This window comes from Sebastes umbrosus, chromosome 7 (assembly GCF_015220745.1).
Source record: "Sebastes umbrosus isolate fSebUmb1 chromosome 7, fSebUmb1.pri, whole genome shotgun sequence".
Lineage (NCBI taxonomy): Eukaryota > Metazoa > Chordata > Actinopteri > Perciformes > Sebastidae > Sebastes > Sebastes umbrosus.
The window spans coordinates 26,460,425-26,484,640 of record NC_051275.1 but is presented as its reverse complement, the minus strand read 5'-3'; the positions used below and the strand labels follow the sequence as shown (position 1 = coordinate 26,484,640).

The window sequence follows — 24,216 nt, the reverse complement described above, 5'->3', positions numbered from 1 at the left end:
ACTCTCAATCTGTATCATGATACTTTGCTATCTCTGTCCTCCGGCTCCCTGTCTCACAAGTCTCACAAGTATAAACATACAAATACGTTGCCACTAGATGTAGTGGTAAAATTGTTATTGATAAGTTAAAACACTACATATTAGTCGATTTCATCTTTTAAAATATGAAAATTCAACGACGTATCCGCTTTCAAATGTTCGTATGATAAGTTAATTCTCATTTTTCGTGTTTTCCTATGAATGTCCAGCAACACGTGTCAATTCCTGCTCCAGTCTTTTCAAAATAAACTTCCGTCTCCACAGGAAATAACTTGGTTAGGTTTAGGCAACAAAACGACTTTATACTTCTCTTTATACTTCCTGCTTCACAATTACGTGGATTACTATGAATTGATTTCGTGGGAAATATACCAATTACAGTGTATTACTTTTGGTACGTATAGCTACGCTACCTGTATGAGAACAACCTGATACTCATTCCTTTTTTTTTACTTTTGTTATCATTAGTTTACGTGTACAAAAAACAGTGTAAGATAGAAATAGATAGATAAATTAGTCCTTAGCTGCAGCCCAAATCACCACCCAGCTTTCTTGCTGTAGCTGCATTATGCTCAAGACTCATTTAGCATACTGTACCATGGGTCAGATACTTAACTCTGCGCTGTGAATGCGAGACCCCACCCCACCCACCCTTTTGCCACACTGTGCTTTTTCAATGAGGCCCATTGTGCGTGGAGACTTGTAACATATTTTTGGAAACTTTTTTTTGTCAAAGGGTCGCCTACATTCTGGCGTGAGAGCACAGGGGGCTGGTAAACGGGCACTGTATCACCCTTATGTGGGCTCGCTATTACAGTAGCAGACTTTTGGAATGCGAGTCAAAGCTCTCCGTCTGAAAGAGACCCAGTGTTGCACAGCCACTTATTTTCCTAAAGCCTTGGTGGCTGTTGTCATGCACCTTCTCCAATCCTTGCAGGAGCAAAGAGGGCTTCGCGAGCAACATTTCAAGCGTTCAACCCACACGTCTGTTTCCCTGGCTGCTTTTGTTTGTGTTTTGTAAAGGTACATTTGGTTTTTCTGAGGTGAGAGAGGTGACTTTTGCGTATAGCTTCAGTTTTGCTGAGGCGGTGTGCTGCATAGGCAGGTGTGATTTCAACATGCAAGCCTCAAAAGTGGGTGCGTTAGTGTATGTGCTGAAAAACCACAAGATCAAAGTGTGCTGCAGTGAATCTAGTTCAGAGACAAGACCAGCCTTCTTTTTTGGTTATCTTCATTCTGCTTTCCCTCCTTTTTTTCCACGAGAACAAGCTGTTGTAATAGCGCTGAAGTTTCACTTTTATCTGGTTATTATATTACTCTTTATTCATGAATCCATTATAACATTACAGATCACTTAGCAACCGCTCTCTTTCTCACACGCACGGTCTGCATTCAGATGTGTTGCTGCAGTCTAAAGGCAGCCCCTCTTATTTTAAACTAGTGATTTCACCAGTATGGAACTCATACAGACTCTAGATTCACATAGTGCACAGGGCAACTGCCAGACAAGGGAATACATGATGAATGGGACTGTTGTATTTAGGAGGACATTTGGTTCCACTGCTGTACTTGAGTCTGACCCACATTAGAAGGTTTACTTTGTCCCTCTTCAGACACAAGTGAATAATTGGCATCCATATTTAACACATACATCATACATAGCAGAAATATACACTGTCTAAACACGATATACTCCTCCTTTTGATCTGGATAGTACTTCTTTCATAGATTTTGCATAGTTGTATGCATTGTTTCTCAATTTTGTAAACTATTATTCTAGAAATCTTGAATGGTCTTAAAATGTGAATGTATTATTATCTATAATACAGTATTTTGGAGCACTGAACTAATAGGACTACAGAACTTGAGAGTCTCGATCTTCATATCTTTGTCCCAACCTCACGCTTAACTAATTAAATCCACACACCAACCAATGTCTACATCAGCAACAATGTGTCTCCTCGGTGTAAATAGCTTTGTTTTTTAATGCACGCGTTCTCTCCCTCCCTCATCTGTTGTGCAGGCAGCGGCCCCATCCAGCTGTGGCAGTTTCTCCTGGAGCTGCTGACCGACAAGTCTTGCCAGTCCTTCATCAGCTGGACAGGCGACGGCTGGGAGTTCAAGCTTTCTGACCCAGATGAGGTGAGAAGTCGTGACCCCGCTGGTCGCTGGTACACGCGCTGGGAGGTCCTAAGTAGTTAGCCAGATGAACAAGATGTCTTCTGCCTTTGTGAAAACGTTTAGCATGCCTTGTTTGGCTCCATCAATCTTTTTTATTTTTTATTATTGGAAGGGTTTGCAATATTAGTCTTTCAAAATGACTTTGATAAAACAAAGTACTGTTGCACATTCTCAGAGACTACCAGATTTAAAGAAAAATATGATTTTGATTTGAAGTCATATGTTACATATCTATTATATTATTTATGACACATCTTGACATGTTTATTTTCTGCGTTGTTTTAGGTTGCTCGGAGATGGGGCAAGAGGAAAAACAAGCCCAAGATGAACTATGAGAAGCTGAGCCGTGGCCTACGCTACTACTATGACAAGAACATCATCCACAAGACGTCGGGGAAACGCTACGTCTACCGCTTTGTCTGTGACTTAAAAAGCCTGCTGGGCTACACTCCCGAGGAGCTCCATGCAATGTTGGACGTAAAGCCCGATACGGACGAGTGAAAGCAGAGACGGAACAAGAAGTGAAGAAAAAAAAGTTGAGGAGACACGTGGACTGGGGCTCATAAAGTGGTCTTAACTGTTTTGATAGAGTTGTTTTTTTGGGGACCAAAAATGTTTTTAATGACTAACTGTGGTCTTTGTCAACTTCAAGCTCCTGTCTCTCAGACCATGTTTTAAAAAAGAAGGCACAAGCCAAAAGCCTGTATTCATACCCTGTCGCATCTGAGATGTGTGTGCGCGCATGTGTGTGTGAGCGTGCGTATGTGTGATTATGTATCGGTATTATTTAGCAGCTCGAGGCAGATGGAGCGCCATCGGGTAGAGTTCAGGTCTGCCTAAGTAGCACAGTGGGGAGACGAGAGGACCAAGACAGAACGTCTGAGAGAACCGAGAGAGAGAGAAAATAATTGATTCATTTCATTGTCGGGGGAGAGCAGGCGGAAGGTTCCCGCTAAGAAAAAGGGGTTGCCAAAATGTAAAAACCAAACTGCGGGAAGGTATATTGTCATATTTACATACGTGCTCACTGTTTCTCTGTGGCAAAGAGAGAATTTTCAGCTCGGACCAAAAAGTGTCGTTTCTAATTTGTTGTTTGAGGAGCGTATGCTTGTGCCAGTATTATATTATTGATGTTGAGAACAGCCAATGTAAACCTGCCAGGCATATATTGGAAAGAGTATTTTTCTTATGTTGTCAATGAAGGTATTACAGTGGAACCAAACATTAGATGTTCTCTAGGAGCCTTTAACTGAAATGTGCTGATTGGTTATCAGACAACACTATAGACACTGGCCACAAGGTTCGAGGACCTGGTGAGATTACTCATCCCAAGAGTGTCTGATAGACAGACAACTGAAAGTAGCCGTTGCTTTTGAAACTGACGCTTTCACCTTTACGTACATGTTTGCCACCGTGTTAGAGACACATATTGTGACTGAAACTTATGCATTTTTTGCATATACCACCAGTATTAGCAAACTGTAGACAATCTATGTGGGGGAATTCAGGAGTCTTTGGTGAGAAGAGTTGTTTAATGTGCAGATTAGATGCATAATTTGTCGGTTCACTGTCCATGTTAGTGTTGCTTTAGAAGTGTTTGAATAGTCTTCTGTCTGTCTATACGATAAAATCACAAGTGAAATAGTTGAGGGAGTGATTTTACAAAATCCTAAGAATGTCAGATTTTTTTTTCTTTTCTTATGCAGTACATTTTGGCCTCAAGGACGCGGCTGCAGTATAGTGTGAAGGTACAGTGTAGGAAAAAGGGACAGGCAATAGAAAAACGTTGACTAGAGAGAATCGGAAGTCTTGTGGGATAGATGGAGGTGACTGAAAAGAATGCTGCAGGTGATAATCACTTGTAAGGTCTGATAGAGAAAGACTGACAGAAACGATGCAAGTTGGCGCTGCTTGGAGGTTTCCATTGTGTGGCTTGTGCACTTGATTTTCCACTGCCATCGTGGTTGAATGCAACTGAAACCTCACTGAAAATAGAGGCATTTAGGACTAGAGGCAGACATTTGTATTTAATTTTGAGGTTTGTGCGTTACTCATCTATGAGCAAAATAATATTCAGCTCATAGTAACTCATGTATGATTCCACTCATACTTGTGCAGCTCGCTCAGAATAAAGATTCACTGGTTACATTAGAGCAAATTGGCAGCAGTTTCCTCCCAACAGTGGGAACAGTGGCTGCACACTGGCCTTATGGGAAATGCCAAAGTGGAATATCATCTTAGAATACAATGTTATTGTTTACAGTGGCTGAATGTTACCCATATGGATGAAAATAGCTTTTGAGATGTCTATTTGTACAGATTGTATTTCATAATGCTTTATTGAGACCCAGATTACACAAATAAGCAAGAGACAAAGCAGGAATAATAACCAAAACCCATGTGAGGTCTTTGGCCGCGGTGCTTCGGGTATCGTCCACAATGTCGGAAAGACAGGGACCAGAATTCTCTCACATTTTTGGAAAGTGTTGACTTTTCTTTGGTCTTTTTTGTTAATTTGTTGGAAAGCACACAAGCTGTAGGACAAAGAAAAACGCCTTCGCTGATCTGAGTGTAGAAAAAAAGAGATGCTGGATATGTTCATAATGTTTAATTGGTAACAAGCTTGTCCGCCGTCATCTGACACAAAGAATTCAACAAATTAATTAGTAATAAGCTGCACTGTACTTTCATTCCTCTCTGCATGTTGATGTCAAGGTTTCAAAAACACTGTTGGTTTCGTTCAGGTTCTTTTTCTGATGTCAGTGTTTTATGTTAGAGAGATTTTTAAACATTATTGTAACGGTTGTCAGTGCCCTGGAAGAAGTGATCTTTTTCCCCCCACACAATGTCATAATATCAGTATGGTTGGCTTCATAAGATTAATGTGCTAAAAGAAAACGTTCTGTTACCCAAAAATATTTTGTCAGGATATAAACTATTGTTAAATGTCACAGATTACAATCTACTGCAGGTCTTATGTATTAATGAACCTAGTCGGGCAGGTGTATACACACACACACTCCAGTAGTTTTGTGGCATATGCATATCTCAGAATGGATTCAGAAGGAAAACCTTTTTTTGTTTTGGATGTTGTTGTTTTTTTTGTATATTTTATAGTGTCTCTGTATTTTTGTTATGAGATCATTTTTATTGTATTTAGTTCACAAACATTTGAATATTTTTCAATAATTTATATTTTATAAAAGACAAGAGATGCAGACAGCTGGTGCTTTCATGGGAATATAAAGGTAGCGCAGGACAAAATAATGTAGCGATTTGTTTTGTTTTTGTTTGTTTTTTTATTCTTTTTTTATATAGAAAATAGACCTGTCTGCTAGAGAAAAAAGGCTGATGCTGGCCCATCAATGATTTCTGCTGGAAAGGTTTTATAAACTGTAGCTTCTATTTCTAATATGTACTTAATGTACTTCAAAATGTTATAAAATATATGTGAACAAAGATTTCATAATTGTGTGTGGTGTTATTGCTTTGAATCATGCATACACATTACGATACTATAACAGTGACATGTATTAGTGCCAATATAGTACTATAAACTGTTATACTACCAGTTTTGGCGACACTATTTTAAGTATTTTGAACATTATCATAGATAGATAGATGGTTTCATTGAAAAGTTGATTCTGCAATGGTCCCTAAGTGGCACAAATTAGTCAAACAAATCTGTCTATTGTTCAAACTACCACACTCTGGTCCTTCAAAGGGGGCCTAGTTCCCTTTGAAATACACGCGGGCCGCGGAGTGTCCCAGTTTTAACGAGTGTGTCCCATGCGCACTGATGAGGTGACGTCAAAACAGAACCAGCACACTGGGGCTCATTCATGTGCTTGTAACCCCGGGCTCATATAAATTCCACTGTAGATAGAAAACATACAGGGCCGTGGCCTGCTGCCCCAAACAGCACAGCTGTTTGGCCCCGCTGCAGCAGTCTAGCAATAGGGCCAACCACGGGTCCAGTAGGCTGTTATTCAGTTTTAGAAAAACTGAAAGTAGAAACAAAACACAATGTACAAGGATATCCCATATCTTAAAGAGGACCCATTATGCTCATTTTCAGGGGCGTACTTGTATTTTGGGTTTCTACTAGAACACGTTTACATGCTTTCATATTCAAAAAAACTCTTTATTTTTCTCATAACGGCTGTGCTGCAGCAACTCTTTTCACCCTCTGTCTGAAACGCTCTGTTTGAGCTCCTGCTCGGGACTTCAAGCAAGGCGTTGCGGTAACTCCCTTTGGCACTTCGGGCTTCGTAACTTTGCAGACCTTTTACTTACACAAAAAAACTATATAACACACTAAAGCAAAGGGAAAAAGCACAAAAGCATAATAGGTCCCCTTTAAACATAGACGAATTAGACATTTGCATTTAGTTCAATTTGCATAAATGTAATGTTTAACAATGTAAATATGAAACACTGCTGATCAAATAAGACACACATACTGTATAAATCACACAAAAAAAGAATATACTGTACATACAGTACTGATACTTCACATGTAACCCCAGAGCCGTTGGACCTGTTGCTGGTGTTCTTGGCAGAGGGCAGGCTGAGGTTACACAGGTGGTTCTTCTCCTGTTCCACCTCCCTCGCTCTGACTGGGCCGATGATCCAGACCAGACGTGATCGCTAGGCAGGTTTTTAAATACTTGCCAGGACAGTGCATGTTCAAACAGACCTGGAACAAAATCCGAAACCATTATGATACCACTCATACCTGCTTACTCCACATCCAAACCCAGACACAAAGCTGGCTCACTCCGGCAGACACACTTTTTTTTTTTTCCTCCTCTGTGCCTCCTTCAAAGAACGCTTCCACTGATTTAAAGCGGTGTTTAAAAGTGAAAGACAGCACAGAGAGACATAAAGAGAAGAGGAAGTCTGTGCAGAAAGCGAGAACTGTCACACCTGGCAGTCGCAAGAAAGATGTCGGATGATTTCTGCCTCTCCTGACAAAAAGTATCACCTCCTGTCGTCAGCAGCTTACAGCTCTCTTGACACTGGAATGCGGCCCGTTTGTCAGATTTCAAACCTAAATATTTATCTAAAGGGTCTTACCAAGCTACATCTGTCTCCTGCATGTAGTCTTAACATGACTGGGAAAGACAGAGCGGGAGATTAAATGATGTAGCCATGAAGTTGGGAAATACTGGCTGTATTACAATAAAATCTGGAACCTCTGGAGCGAATTTATCAATAAGTCATAACTGCCGTCTGGATTCTACTTATCAGTCTATTGCATTGAAGGATGTGTGTTTCCTCATGCAGGATTTTTATACCCATTTTATTGCATTGCAGGTTATATGTACTGCAGCCATTTTCTTTTACACACTTACTTCTCTATTGCCACTCTAAAACTACGCCAGCTCTCAAGACTATATAGTTTATAGCATCATTAAAGGAGAGGGTTTGCATGTCATAGTTTACTGTGTCTACTTTTTAAGGTACCACTGTACTATTGGGGTAAGCCAAAACATCAAGGGGTTGCTTTAATTAACACTTTTTTAGAGGTTAATGGGTCAAATAGCACTTTTTTTGTGGCGAAATGACAGAGCAAAATGAGTTTTGAGTTAACACAATCTGTATTTTAGGGAGTGCAAAATATGAAAGGAGTGAATGGAAAATGGTTTTCTAAATGATGATTGACTGCTGCAGCAGAGCAAACTGTGTCTGTGATTGAAGGTCTGGGAGAAGCACCAGTTATTAGAGTTTTTTTGTTAAATTACTTACCCTTTTATGAAGCCGACAGCAGTATCTAACGGTATTTTAAATATTTCAAGCTCAGCAGCAGAGCTTTCAGTTGCACTCCATTGCTCTCCAGACGTGCACACAACGTGTCCTTTGCCTTGGATCAAGTCTTAATTAGCAGCATAACATTTAAATGAAATAATAGACAGCACTGTGGCTGTGCCAAATTACAGAATCAGTCTCAGCAAATGCTGAATACTAAATTGAAAACATGAGACAGCTAGTGGCACAGAGTTTTTGTGGTCCAGTAATTTGTAATAGATTTAGTAAATCTGTCCTGAGCCAGTCACACTCATAGGGGCTGGTGAATGGTACCGCAGGAAACTGCTTTTGTGGTGAAATTACAGTGTATGTGCACCATAAATCTCCAAAGAAAGTCACACAAATGTCCATATGAGAATGTTATAGTATGTGTGCATGTCATCTAACTGAATTGTAAAGATCAGTGCAGCAGAACTGGTATTTTAATGACACTGAATTAAAGCCTGGCCGCCCTCTGGCTTCAAGGGAAATGTTGTATAGCATTAATTTTAGGGACATTAATGGATACAAAAATCCAACATTGGAGGGCACAATATCACACTGTCTAGATGCCATCACTGCTAAATCTCTCTTTCAACTTCAGTCATGATGCTTTAATAGTCTACTTCCTTTGGATTTAAGACCTAGTGGACCTTCTGCTATGATTAGGATAAAACACAACTATATCTTTCCTCGCTGCCCTGAATTAACGTCCTCTTTACAAAAAAGAGAATCCCTGTGACGCACAAGAGACCGACTCAGTGGTTCCATTACGCAGAGAAATTGTGAAATATGACCAATGTGTCCCAGAGGGTCCTGATGGGCCAACTTAAGACCCAGTTGCCTGGGGATATATTCATGTCCTTTTTGTCCTTCATGCTTGGACTGACTTGGGCCAGTACGGACTCCAGTGCTGTCCAGGGACGAACATAAACAGAGTTAGATCTACCGTGTCCTCTCAAATATGACCCTTCTCATGGAAGGCAGATGGGCAGAGTTTAGAGTTGATAGAGGTGAATTGTCTTCTGCAGATTTGGTCTATTGCCATAAGGACACTAGTGTACTGGGCTTGTTTGAATTTCATTTGACTCTTTTAATGGTCCCTTCTGCCTGGCTAACATACTGTGTTTCTAAAATACTTTACATGAAATGAATCATGCTACTTGGGCCAGGTAGCTTATGTCACATAATACAAACTCAGGTAAGCGCGACGTCCGTAGCCGTGCTTCAACTTATTTCCCCTTTCACTTGGTGTTTCCAGTTCTCCCCTGTGTGTGTGTGTGTTGTGTGGGCGTAGCTCCTCCACTCACCTTCCCGGCTCCCTGATTGCTGCCGAGCTGAATCACCTGTTACAAGCTGCACACCTGCAGACCATCTACTCATCAACGCTGCAGAGCATCAACCCCGGTTCTTCACTCACTCTTCGTCAGACCGTTAGCTCAACTAGCTGTGAAAGTGAATAGTTTTCCTTGTATTATTGGAACCTGAACTATTTCTTGTCTGTTTCTTGGGCGCCAGGATTCCTGCCGGCCTCTCTGCTACCCCCTTACAACCTCAGCCTGCCCACACAGACTAGTTGCACAGAAGTCCATGCAATAGTCATGAAATTAACTGATTGATATTGATTCGTGTATATAGACACGAATTTCTAATTTTTTTCGTGATGGTCAATGCCGTAACTTAAATACGGAAGTTACGTGGCAAATAAATCAGCTTTGACTTTCGCTGCTCTTTATACTTTCCGGTTCACAATTACGTGAATTACATACAAATTGATTTTGTGCAGACTGTCATGAAAAAAATTAATACATTAGATTTCGTGACTATTTCCCAAACCGCTGTGCGACTGGGCTGTTATTCTAGATATAGGTGCATAAAGAGTCATGAAAAAAGCAGCTGAGCTTTTCAGGAATGGTTGCTCTCCATCATTAGTGACTCTGGACAAGCTTTAGTTTGGTCTTTTAGTTTTGGTCTTTACTTCCACAAATATCAACTGTTTGTCATCTAGACACACCAGCACAAGTGACTGAGAAGCACTGGCTACACACTTTAAATACTAGTGCGGATTTCTGCATAGGATCGAGGATATGTATTCAACTTTAAGATATGCCAAATGATGTGTATGTCTAGTGTCTTCAATAGCATATATTAACTTTCTTATTAAACATAATGGAGGCTATTTTACAAACCAGTAATGGCTGTCACAGATAAAACAGCACCCTTCTTAGCTATAGCACCTCTGGTCTCAGTGTTTGTCACACGGAGTGTACCTCTCCTGTTCCTCCCCTCCTCTCATTCATTGTATTGTTGTGTCTGAGATGTGTTGAACCACATGTCTTGGCAGGTGTGGTGACTGTATTATCCAGGCTTATGAAGGGCAGATCCAGGCCATCCCCTGCTTTGGCTGGTAATTTGCATTTTTATTGCCGTTGTCGCATCCTCAGTTAATACACCATTGACTCCCAGAGCCACCCCTGGACCTAACGGCATCACCTTGCTATCCCACCTGAAATGAGAGTGCCTGCCGCCCCTTGGATCTGCATTGGCTGGAGCTCAGGTACCAGTCGACCTGGCATTCTGGGACGGAAATGGAGTGTCCTCTCATGTTAATGTGGACTTTCCATTAGGAAAGATGATTGATTTGTGCTGTGCTGTTGCTGTGAATAGGCAATAGACTGGCACAATAAAAGAGTGAGATGGGGCTTTGTGTGCAGGTGAGGCCGCGTGTGAACTAGAGTGTGACTGAATCAGGGTGCTGATGATGGGGGGAGAGGAGAGGTGAGAGGAGAGGAGAGGGGGTTTGGGGATGGAGACGGAGGGAGATGAGAAACGGAATGGAAGGTTGAATGCGGGAGGGTGAAGGTTAGGGGATGCAAAGTTGCAAAGGAGGAGTGGAGGGTTTAGAGGGGCGGAGGCATGGAGACATGGGGAGATGAGTGGTGGGAGATGGCAAAGGTGTGGAAGCCCTCAACTGCATTCATTTCAAACCATCGTCTCCAAGCTAGATGAAAGAGGACAGCAGAAAAGAGAGGTCTTTAAGTCAGTTTTCTTTTCTTACAAAAGATTATTCTTTTCTTTTGTGAAGCAATTGAATAACTAACCATTTCAAAAGCCGATTTATATGAAATGTGTAGGTCTACATACACAACTGGGGCATACAGGGACATTGTAATAGTGTTTGTACAAGCACTACGAGAGAGAAAGAGAGGGAGTTCAGCTGGACTTAAACAGGTTTTGGTCACTGTCCAGTTGAACAAGCAAATGTTTTCGCTTTTCTTTTACTGTGAGTCGACTGGGATTCAGCAACTTTCCCAGGACATCTGCTCCCAACGCCCACGTTTGAATCTCCATCCAATGGGAGCGCTTCTTTCACCCCTAAGACCGGTGGGTGCTGCGCAGCGATTGGCTGCCCGGGCCAGGGCCCAGAAAGAGAAGGCTGAGCCCTGAGAATTTTCCGAAACATTTTCTCCTCTGTCTTGGCTTTTGCCAACATCTGCTTCCAATCAACGTTAGTGAAAAGAGCGCTTTTCTTTCTCCCTGCTGTCTGGGTTACATGCACACACACATACACACACACACACACACACACCCACACATCCATATACACACACACTTACACCAGGCAACTTTTTTCCTACAGATTTCTTGTTGTAACTGTCTGCAATTTTACATTTTAAGCAACATTAAACATATATTATGTACATTATCTTACAGAAATTCATTCAACTGCTTTACTAAATAGTTTATACTAAAGATTTTTTTTACATAACATATTTAACATACATGAAGTTGTACTCATTTTACTACAAAGAATGATAGATCATTACTCATGAATCAATTCATGAATCAGACCTGACCAAAAAGGGCAGAAATTGCTAAAGAGAAAAATATTGTCACAGGCACACGCACTCAAAAACACATTGAACACACTTGTAACTGCCGCCCACAGTACTTAATCCAACCCTTTTCATGAGAAAATAGCACTAAGGGTCAACTTCCTTGACCACAAGCGTCAGTTTCTGCTATTACGTACTTTCTTTCTTTCTTTCTTTCTTTCTTTCTTTCTTTCATTCACAGCTCTTCTTCCCTCCTGTGTGGTCATTGCTGCTGCTCCTATTGCGTGACTTTCAAGTCAACAAACTGCAGAGAACCCTGCTTATTATAGCAGGTACTTTCCACAGATATTCAGAAATAAGCATGGTGATTCACTGTAGCCAAAGAGAAACACACAATGTAAGCAGCAGCTACTCCGGTTCTTAGCAATAGCTCACTATTATCAGTAAGGCTGACTGTGTTGTTTCTGCCAGTAAACTGCTTAATAGGCTCTGGCCCTCATGGCTAAACAATCATGGGAGAAATAACTCGGAGGTTATGAGGTAGGTCAAGTGAAATTTAGAAGTTATTACTAACAGTTCTGTAGGGGCTACCCCTCGACTAAGTCTAAACATCTCTCACAGACTGAAATAAGGAAATATAAGGGCTAATTATAAGGGCTACCTATATGACTAAAAACACTGAGCTGCTAAGATATTTTGAATACCAATAGCTGTTGTTATAATTTATACTATTGCTATACTATATACTAAAAATACTCACCAGTAGTGTCAAAATCCCCACTGTAAACCTGTTGCTAATGAGAACTGTGGCCTCCAGAGTAGATAAAGATATTACCAGTGGCTTCCTGATTCTGAGCTTCCTCCCCATTGACCTTTGACCCTTTACACCAATGGTTTTGTGGTCCTGCTCCTGCTGGGCAAGAACTGATTTACAGCGCAGTAGTGCTGACTGGTCTTCAAGAGTAATCCATGGGTCAGACCGAGCTAATAAATCTGTAGTGTGCCACTCAGACTAACTTCAAGTTTGCTGCATTTAGGTTTTGGGTGCAAATGGGTGTTCTCCCTTTCATTGTTTTTGTTCGTTTGTTTGTTTTACTTGCATTTTCCTGCCTTTTCACCACTCTTTAACCCTTCACATGCAATCAGCAAAATGTTTTGACATCCCGCGTTTTAGACGACATCAGAGTCCAAACTGACTCTGTAAATTCTATCTGCACCAGGTTACATTAGTTCCCTGTGACATTAAATGTTCAGCGCATACTTCATGTATTTGATGTTAACAGGACATATGTGTTAAAATTAAACTTCTTCTTGTGAAGAGTGGGGGGCAAGTTTAATAATACACAACGTAATCAATAAAACGGTGCAAAATCAACAATGCATTTACAGAGAATGAACGCCAATCAAAGCTAATAACAGTTGTGGAAGAAAGATTTTATATCTCCGCTGACTGCTTGCTCTATAGAACAGCATATAATCACACCAATTACACATCACATCTTCACTCAGCCTTTATATCTCTGTCAGTCCGTCTTTAGCCTGCATTACAAACACTCGCTTGCAATTACCTTTGCTCACGCCCGGCGTTTTCCAAATGACTATAGGAGGAAGAATGGATAAAAAAAGAATACATAAGGGAAAGCTTGAGATGATGAGCGAGGGGAAAGATGAACGCTCTAAGTTAATGGAAGTCAGTGAGCATCATCAAAGCTAAATTCATTTGTAAAAACAAAGTGAGTTGTTCAAGTAAAAACGTATAATCACAGTCTTTATTCGGGTTATGCATTTCTTTGATTTGCACTAGTCATATAGATTAGGTACAGAAAGAATTTCTCACTTGTGTAGAATGTAGATTTTATGTCAGCAAGAGCATCTCTGCCATTGATTTGGATATGTTGGTGCTCTCACTAGCACTGCCCTCTTTTGCCCTTCAGCCTGTACTTGATTTTTGCTGCAGTCTGGCTGCTCATAGGCACTTGCTCGGGTTAACTCTCTGTTTCACTTGCCTCTTCTGACACAGCTCTCTGGGCCCAGCACAGCAAACTCAAAAGTCAGAAAACATTTCAGTGGAAATATGGTTTGGTGAGATGTACAACGGAGGAGGCTGTGAAAAGCCAAATCTCAGCACCTGCTGTTCGCAGTGAGTCATGAGAACTGGCCGATGATGTGTTTCATGACATGTTGCATGCTCTGTTTTGGCTTACCTTTGTCTGAGTAATATGAGCTGAGACTATGACCTTTACATGATATATTTGAATGAATGGTTGGAAATAAGGGAATAATAGTTTGGGTTATAATCAAAATTCCTTCTTCATTGAGTGCTTTGGTGTAATTCCAGTCAAATTCTTTCTGAATAGAAAGACTACAGGATGATTAAATATCTTGTCCCCAATGAGGAATTGAAGCACAGCCCGTTCTGCAAAGACCACAGTGAGTGAAGTAAGCTGTTTCGACCTTTGGCACTTCAGAGGTTAAAGTCTTGTGGGAAAGGACAGAAACACCCAGGGTTTGTGTGAAGGCATATGTATACAACATGAATGAACTATTTGTGTTGCAATAACACAGTGAGTACATGTGCTCGATGTTGAGCTACGAGCTATAATAACTTAGAGTAGAGAAGTGAGAAGGGCAGATCCCCTGGCACTCAGGCAGAAGGCCGCTGAGAAGTGGACAGGTCAGGAGAGGGTAACTTGACAGAATGATGACCAAAAACAAAGGTGTAATAAGCAAAATTCTATATTTTCCAGTTTCTACAGAAGAGTTTTGAGCATTTGAAATGTATTTCAAGTTTTTTTTAGCCATGTTAGCAAAATGACTTTGACTTTAGGGTGGCAATGTGGGTCACTTAATCCATAACTTTGGTACAGACAGTCCACTGTAATATCTTAAAAAGATAACATAACTTAAGATAAGATAAGATAACACTTAAAATTGCTGTGCAACAGTTGCAATACAAAGTGGGAAGAGTGCAAATATAAAAGTCTGAGATAATAAGGTGCAAATTCAAAATATATACAATACCAAATAACTACTGGATGTATAGCCATACTTTATATTTATGATATATATATATACATGATAATATGTTGAACTAAGATGGTGAATATGATAAACAATAAACATGTTAAACATCATCATGTAAGCATGCAGATGTTAACATTTAGCTCCACTGTGCCAAACAGCCTCAGAGAGCTGCTCGGGTAGATGAGTGTTGTTTCTTACTGTTTATTGGTTGAGCTTTTTATGGACACCAGTAGAGTTATATTTACACTAATAGGGACATTTAATCATTCGGATCATTGTTGAACCGTAAAAAAATAAACTTTCCCAAGCGGATAATGTCTTTGATAAATTATTTGTATTATGCCAAAGCAGACTTCATTTTGCAATTTGACTCAATCTTTAGCTTTGTTAGTGTTTTGTGACCAAGTAGGCCGTAGTAGGCTCCAGTACCTGGGATAGAGCCCAGCAGGTGTGTTGCAGAGTTTACCTGTGCAGCACCACGGTCAGCTCCACCTTTCTCCACCAACTCCTGATAAACAGTGACTATTTGTCTGAGCTGTACCAGGCTGTGGAAACGGTTCAGTGATATCACGTGAGTCTACAGTGCTAATGCTTTTTGTCTCTGGATATGCGTTTGTGCTTGGCAGATGGAGGGGACGAAAGGAAGTGGAGGACATAAGTAGAGCCATTCTGTGATTTTTTTTTTAGACAATTGAGATCTCCTGGGAATCCTGGGTAGGAGACATTTTTAAATTGCGTTCTGTCACGGTGGCTGTGCTTCGGCTTGTTTCCCGTCGTCTCTTGTGTCTCCCCCTCCCTTGTGTTTCTGCTGTGTGTGTTGCCGTGGGCGTGGCACTCTACCTGCTCTCTCCTGATTTCATCTCATTCACCTCACCTGTCCAGTCTGCACAGCTGCTTTCCATCAACTCCTCAACTCCACAGTATATCTACTCCACTTCTCCATACACCTTATCGTCAGATCATTGTCTCAGCTTCTCTGTGGTAGTTACTCGCTTCAGGCCGTTGTAGTTTTGTGAGAACTAATCCCTGTGCCTCTAGATTTAATTGCATTTTATGACATAATATATTGCTTTAAAATGCTACTTTGTGTTTCTTTACACGACAATTATGGAGGAAAAACAGATTTTCCACCTTAGGGAAAGCTTATAGTCTTACCATGACCTTACATAATGTTGTTCTACTGACTTTGTACCCGTTTAATTTCAGAGACAACACTAAAAAATAATGAAATTCTTATGAACTTCAGATATAATTAACTTTTGGTTCAAAATGTGATTTTTGTTGCTGAGTATGTGCCTGTTTTTCTATTTGTTACGATTAGAAGCAGGTGCCAAGCAGGCTCTAGGAATGTTCTACTTGACGACATAAATGAGTGACTTTGTTTGTCAGGTGCACCGTAAGCGGAATATCAGCAGAACATGTCTCCCTTCATCATAACCGCAGGACAACATCATTGCTATATTTTTAAATGAGCAGTAAATATCCTGGAATCCCACAAGTAAATAGCATTTCACCTATATTTACATAAACTGGCTTTGAAAAAACCTCTCTGCGGTTGCTATGTAATCATGTGTTTACAATGACTCTGCAATGGTGATATTTTTCCACAATAAAACAATCCGTGTGCTCACATCCCCTTTTTCTCTCACCGTGTGAGAAAGAATAAAGTCATATGATGATGTGCCAAGAAGCTTTTGCTCACATAACCACAAACCATTCCCCCCATGCCCCACCCCACAATCACACACAAACACACTGCGGCAGTGAATGCTTACGCTGCCTCCCCCCTAGACTCTGACAGTGCATGTATCTCATAGATCCAAGATAAAACTTTGAGGGAAAAAAAAAGAGGACAAGTTCTCTCCTGGCTGTCTTCCCAAGCGTCCTCGTCTCAGGCCGTATATAAACAGGGCTCTCCTGGTGACTCAGAGCTGATGTAAAGCAGACGCAGGGTGGTCTGGTGCCAACTGGTCACCGCTTCACCGACACAATGAAACCTAAAGATGACAAGAGAAAAATATAATGCCATGCTTAGCATGAAGGGGGAGAAGGTGGGGGCGTGGGGAAGAGGAGGGAGGATAGTGGCTGTTCACACGCTTCGAGGGAGACGAGCGCTCTTCAGGTCACAGAGTTTCCCATACAAAGATCTGCTCCCTCGCTTATGAACGCTGAATCAGTGCAAAGAGTATAAAACTGAGAGAGGGGTGTGCATGTGAACAAATCTATAGCAGTTATGATTTATGCCTCTTTTGTGAAAAAAAAAGAAATCATTGAACTTGGGATTTCAGAGCAGTTTTGCTTTGCTTGAGCTCCTCTTCTCACATGAAAGCATCGTGACGGAGGAGGTGGAACAATACACATTCCCATGGCAAGAACTTGTGCCGGAGACATGCAAGCATCTCAGAATGATAATGCTCTCTAAGCCTAGATGAAGGTCAATGATCTCTCTTTATTTCTCGTGTTTAGGCACTCTTATCCTCCGCAGTGGTGCAAAGTTGTTTTATCTGCGCATGTGTGTGTGCGCGAGAGCGTGTGTTTGGCTTGTTATAGGATTTGACACTACACAGATGCTCCTGCTCTTTATCAGTTTAACACACGGGGACTAGTAGGGATTACTCAGCAAACCATCACGCAGTCCCTCTCGCTCGCATGGATGTTGTGTAATTCTCAGATGGATAAGAGTCACTTAAAAGGATTCTTAAAGTTATTTCAAGCAGTTGCTGTTCGCAAAAACATGTCATAAAAGAAACAATAGTGACAAGTTTGAAGCTGCAACTGTCGAAGCTATGTCAATCAATAGCCATGTCGTGACGGTTCCAGGCAAACCCAACAGATGTTTACACAGATCTGTTTAAGTGGTAGCAAGAAGTCACGACTCACTGGCTCATTTCACCCTCACTGCAACTTGTGTGGCACTTTCTGTTTGGTCTGAGGCAAGGTGAAACAACACGGCAAAGAAAACAACTCGTGAAGCTGACTTTAACAAGCTCGGCCGGGACCTGGCTGCTGCTGCTGCTGCCGCTGAGAGGGCTGGAGTGATAGGTTTGGAGCCTGGGACGACTGTCTGAGCGTGCTCAGTGGGACACCCTCCCAGGCTTTTCCCACATCACTGGGGGCCGGGGGGCCAGGGGCTGAGGCGAGAGGTGGACTCCTCGTTCCACAGCAATCTTCTGGGCTGTGGCTGGGAAAGGCTACGGCCCACTGTTCTCACCATCTCCCCCTGTAGTCACTAACCCAGCAGAGAGAGAGAGAGAGAGAGAGAGAGTTAGAGAGATGGACAGAGAGAGGAAGGCACATTTGTGGTTAGGGAATCAGCAGAGTACTGAGTCAGAGGACAGCTGATGTGTGGTGTGACTGGCTGTCAGATGATAACAAATTAAAACACAGCAGTGATTGGCAAACATGACACTGCTCTTGAATTTGGGTTTGTTGTGATCTTGGAGCGATAGCAACTAAATTAGATTAACATCAATGTTTTCCTGTCGTAGAAGTTGTGTTTATGTCTGTTCCCATATCCAAAGCTAAACTGTAGTCATCCTTTTCAAATGACTCATTGGGTAACTGCATAACATTAACAACTCAACGTGCCTACGCAACATGTGGACCTCATGCTTACATTTCTTTCTGTGTCCGCAGAGAGGGGATTTTTCAGCGCTTCATTTTGTTTTCACTTATTAATCTCCAGTTATTGGCTGTCGGAGCATGTAATGATGTTTTGTGGGGTAAAACATCTGAAGGTTGATCTACATAAAAGTACAATATTAACTACATACATTATATGCATTATATTTCTGTCTGTGGACAGATTTTTTCACAGAGATAGTGTCACAACTGTGCAGGATGCAGTCACAAAACTTTACAGGTGTGTAAAATGAAGGTGGAGTTTGAAGATGGGCGTGGTCAACACCCATCCCAACTTCTCACATACCGCCCCCTTTGTCATGCCCCTTGGCATCACACCCCTTGGCGTCACGCCCCTTGCCTTGGCGTCACTATATTTTCAGCATCAAAACCACTATAGTTACTCTCGCGATCACTTTAGGATTAGGCAACAAAACCCTCTATAATTAGGTTTAGGAAAGAACTACATGGTTTGGCTTAAATCTACTACGTTTGTACAGTGAAAATGATACTGAACGTTGTGAACAGGGGACACGAACGAACAGCTGATTGTAACACGACGCGCGCGCACACACACAAACCGTGTGGGCCGAGTAATGGTGCCAGACAGGTGTAGTAAGTGGGGAAGTGGGCCTTCCACTTTACACCTCTGGCCCAATTTGGTGTCGCGGCTGGTGTGATCGCAAAACTAGTTTTGGTTTATTTTGCATATGTGACAGTTACATTGAGTTTGTTATGTCTTAAGCGTTTACATTAATAGATAAATAGCACAAGTTCATAACATTTATCCTCTCATTATGTTGATGAGAGTAAATAAATTGCAAGCCGATTTGCACCCATTTACTTACTTATATTTTTACATGTTGTGTGAGTACAATATTTGTTTTTACTACTTGAATCAAGCAAGCTGTATGCCTGTATTCTCAAATGTCTTATTTATTAATATATGTATATGTCACAGTCCCTCCTCCTTGACAGCAGTGTGTTTTTATTATTTCTCTGTCTTTTAGTATGAGTGAGGTGTGCTTGGTGTGTTTTGGTTTTGTCCGTTTGCTTGTTTCCCTCCCCCTCTCGTCGTCTCTCTCTCCTTCTCACTTCTTACCTGGACACAATCTGCAATCAGCGCTGCTGCCAGTCTCCTGCAATCAGCGCTCCTGCCCACCAATCAAACGCACTCCTCTTCACTTCATAAACGGCCAGTCTCCGTCAGATTGTTGCTGTTCACGGTTCATCAACATGCCACGCTTCCAGCTCCTGCTAGTGATCTTGCCAGTTTATTTCCTATTAATCTGTTTGCCTGCCTGCTTTTTCCCTTTCACTCACAAACACATGAGCAATTTTTCAGCAGTTTACAATTGCAAAACCAAATTGTGGCTGATGGGGTTGAGCAAACCATTTATGCATATGAGCTGCCCTCATTTTAACTGCTTACTGGTATAGTCAGTATGAGAGCAGGCATGTGCATTAAGTTCACCTACTACTTAGAAAAGATTGACGTCATGAATAGATTAGCAAAGCGACTTCCTGTTCTGATGAAAAGGCCAACAGAATGTACATTTTGAAGGTGTTATGTGACTCAATGCTGGAAAATACTGTAAAACTCAAGTTAAAGAAGTAAATACTTGTAAAAATCCACAGGGAGGAGTACAGACTTACTCTTGAAATTCTTAAAGTAGAAATCCTTGAGTGTGCAAAGTAACTAAAGCAGCACTTTCAGTTTCCCCTCCGTGTCAGCAGATGAGAATGGGGGGGCAGAGCAGTGGCAGCAGAGATAAGGAGTCTGTTTTGAGGGTCATTGGCCAGGCAACCATTAGCAACTTGCTCTACAGTTGTAAACACAGTGCATTAGAAGTGGAGTGGTCACACATGCATATCAGCATGCACATGTACCTCCATTCACAGACACACAAACACACACACACACACACACACACACACACACTGAATGACCAATTGCTGATTTGACAATCCTCTCCACTTTCTGTTTATCTAAAAACTGCTCGCCCGTAGCGCACACAAACACACACACACACACACACACACACGCACACACACACACACACACACACACACACATACACACCCACACTCTCGCTAAAAGAAGCAAATACAGGAAACCACCTTTATCAGGAACTCCACCCTAGAAATTTTTTTTTGCTGCACCCGCAAAGCTGAATGCCTTCAATATCAGCACTGTGACAGCCCAGCACCAAAATCCTCCTCAAACCCACTGTTCTGCAGAAAAAAAGAAAGAAAAACAAGACGTGCTTTGTTTTGATTGAACTTATCTGACTGGTAAGAACTCACTATCGCTGACTGTCATATGCAGTAATGTTGCATGCTAAGAAGGAGGATTATTTCAAAACATAAAGTCATTTTGGCCTATGATGCTTCAGCTGCTTTGCACGGTGGAAAATGAATGATAACCCTCATCTCTGAAGTATTTTGGTTTAGTTTCTGTCTGGATCTATTTGTTAACCTAAATTAACTGAAGCCAGTGTTGAGCTCTATGCACGACTTTTGACACAAAAGAACTACCGGAGCGACCTGACCGAACTGGTCTATCTGCGCAGTCGAGGGGATGACGGTTCATATGATATCTTACAAAAAAGTAATTCCCCCTTTTTTGTTTGTTTTCCTACAAATGTCCAGCAACACGTGTCATTTCTGCTCGTTACATGCATACAGTCTTTTTTAAAATAAACTACCGTCTTCACAGAAAACAACTTCCTTAGGTTAAGGCAAGAAAGCGACCTAGTTAGGCTTAGAAAAAGATCGACTTGGTTAGGAGTTAGCAACAAAACTACTTAGTCAGGTTTAGGAAAAGATTGTGATTTATACAATAAGTCAGCAAACAAGCCACCCCCCAAAATAACCGTGATGTAGTGTGAGTTTCAAATTGTAATCTCTTACTACACTACTTGTTAGTGAATACAAATTGTACTGCCCAACAATGCAAACGAGACTAGACCGGCTTGTGTGTAGTGAGAGAGAGATACAGGGAAAGAAAAAGGAGAACGGGAGAGCGAGACAGAGAGCAGGTGTTGGGAATAAAAAGCATTGCTGGAAAGGAACATTCTAAGTCAGCTTGGGCTTCTCAATGAACTGAACTGACACAACACAATCTCACATTGTTGCATATTTCATACCTTGTTAAATATAATTAGAACAACGTGTACAGGAAGAAATATGCGCTAAATGCATTCATTACAGCCACGAGTTAATGTTTACAAAAGTGTGATGAATAATAATCACTGTGTTGATAGCAGTTGAAAAAAAAAAAAAAAAAAAGTACAGCTGGGTCTGAACCTGTTAATGCTTACAACAGTTTGTTTTCATCATGATGAGATGTCACATATGCATGTCAATACAATGTCCGCGCTGACACAGGACTTTGGTACACAGGGAGGATGTAAATGAAAGACAAATATGTGATTTAAAAATGTCCTCATCTGATAAATTAGGTTTAAACACATGCAAAGATTACACTACTATTTGACTAATGTCTGACTGGAGCTCTTTACTACCAGTGGCTTGTGGCCATGTACCAAATTATTTATATCAACTATAAATGTGTGTTAGAATTAGATGATACTCTTAACGCACACCATCCCTCTCGGAGCAACTACAGTAGACACATATGCATACGAGTGCAGGAGCAGCAGGAGCAGCAGCAGCAGCAGAGATAAGAGTCATCCCTGGGGTCTGCTTGTAGAAGCAGTTTATAAATTACAACATTGAGGCCAGGAAGACATTAATGCAGAGCATCTGTGGGTGTCAGAGGGTAGATCTATGTATTTCTGAGCACGGCCATGTTTTTTTATTTACCTGTGGATGAATAAAGAGATGATTTATCAATTCACCTCTTGTGCTCCCCACTCTCTCTCTTTCTCTCGACCCCCCCTCTCCTCTCCTCTGGGGAATTAATCAGTTGTCTGACACAAGCACCGAGGCAGACAGGGAGGCAGACAGAGGGAGGGAGATAGGAAGAAAGATGATGGCGGGGTTGAGGGGGATAAGGGTGGCAAAATTGGAAACATATCCTTTCAACATGTTCTATCTGAGCATTTTATCTGTGAAAAGAGGCACAAGGGGGACGACCCCCACGGTTCAAGGGCCTAACTCAATTCAGTGGTGAAACCGTGGCCAGTTCCTCGCCAGCCGAAACAACTGCAACGGCTGCTGAGAAATGGAAGCGTGGCGCAAAGCTCCTCTCCCAGCACCTGCAAACTATCCGTAGGACAGAGATGAAGTGTGAGAACACCAAGAGGGAGACAGGGAGAAGGCTTCTTACAGTCTTTTTTTTTTCATTTGAGCAGCCATATAAAATAAAGTGAAAGTAAAAATAGATTATTTGAAAATGAAGAGGATAGTGTGGGTCAGTGTCAAGGACAAACGTGGACCCACACTGCTCTCCTCCCCCTGACACCTTTGAAGAAGAAGGACTGGTGTGCCTATGGCCCATCACGAGGCCTCTATTTTTATCTGGGACCAGGTGGGATTGGATCCAGATGGGGCACCTGATCACCTCTTTTTCTCTCTCTCTCTGCTCCAGGCTGGAGTTTCCTGCGCTCAGATCTAACCCTTTAAATGCCAGTCACACTTCATCCCCTAGAGACTGAGAGAAGAGCTGGGAATTGAATCAAGCGGTGAAATAGTGTCTGCATGTGTGCATCTGAGCGAGTGTGATCTCTATAATGGTATGGAAATTCAATAACTGTTTGACGAGTGAGATTTCTTGATCATTCTTTACCATGCAAACAAGACATTATCCGTTACACCACGGCCAGCCTGGATCGTCCCAATCCACCTTGCAGAGCAACTTCTCTCCAGGTGGTTTATGTTTCTGTTAAAAGCACAGTGCAAAAATACATTAAAATACAGCAGAAAAAAAACCTGTTCAGTGGTGACTTTGCAGCTTGACTGCATTATTGACCCATTCATTTTAAGTGTTAGGGCAAGAGGGGGTCGTGCCTCCTGATCCAATGGCAGGGTAGAATACCCCAGACCCAATGGGTTAACCTAACAGGAAACCTGGAGGATACACCCTATTAGGCCGGTACTTCCTGCTACTTTGAGGCATGTACAATTTATGAGCCCAGAGGTACGGTGCACTGCTGCAGATCTGATGGATTTCCTCTCTCGTTCTCCAAAAAAGACCGAGCCGGAGCATTTTATGAAAGAAAAATGAGAAAGAAAGAGAGAAGGCGAAAAAAAAGGCAGATAAGGTGAATAAAAGAACCATCTGCAGGGCACTCTGCAAAGCTTTGTGCCAAACGGTCTGGAAAGAATCACACATCCTGGCAGTACATCCTATAAATATGCTCTGATCCTTATAATTCAAATGAAACGTAGGAGGATATTAAATAGATCCCATTGCCTGAAAGCCAGTGTACATCAGTGCCAGTGGTGTGAGTACAGTAACTCACCAGGAATAGACGCTTATACTAGAAATAACTCAAAATTGATAACAGATTTACATAGAGGGCTTCAGACAGGTTACAATTTCCTTTGCTACATCCATACTGTGTATCTCACATCTTTGTCGCATTGAACTGACAGACAGTTATGCTATTGAACTGACAGACAGTCATGCTTCTCTGTTTGTCAAATGTACTGTATTTGTCTGTACATTTCCAGGTGGTTTTTGAAGTCTGCGTTCTCTGGAAATGGTTTGAAATGAACAAGCAGGAACGATGACATAACTGCACCTTCACAGTGACGC

The 24,216-nt window shown here is 41.6% G+C and overlaps 1 protein-coding gene across 5 annotated transcripts in view; it reads left to right on the top strand.

Moving 5' to 3' along the window:
* ets1 (v-ets avian erythroblastosis virus E26 oncogene homolog 1) overlaps positions 1-5,681 on the top strand; it is a 38,148-nt gene extending 32,467 nt beyond the window's left edge. For 3 of the 5 annotated variants that reach the window (XM_037775167.1, XM_037775166.1, XM_037775168.1), the window contains 2 exons: positions 2,063-2,181; positions 2,506-2,721. In XM_037775167.1, the coding sequence (XP_037631095.1) occupies positions 2,063-2,181; positions 2,506-2,721 (335 nt within the window). Of the gene's footprint in view, positions 1-2,062; positions 2,182-2,505 lie in introns of all 5 variants that reach the window. The other 2 variants (XM_037775165.1, XM_037775164.1) reach the window with 1 other exon arrangement.
* Positions 5,682-24,216: the final 18,535 nt, after the last annotated feature.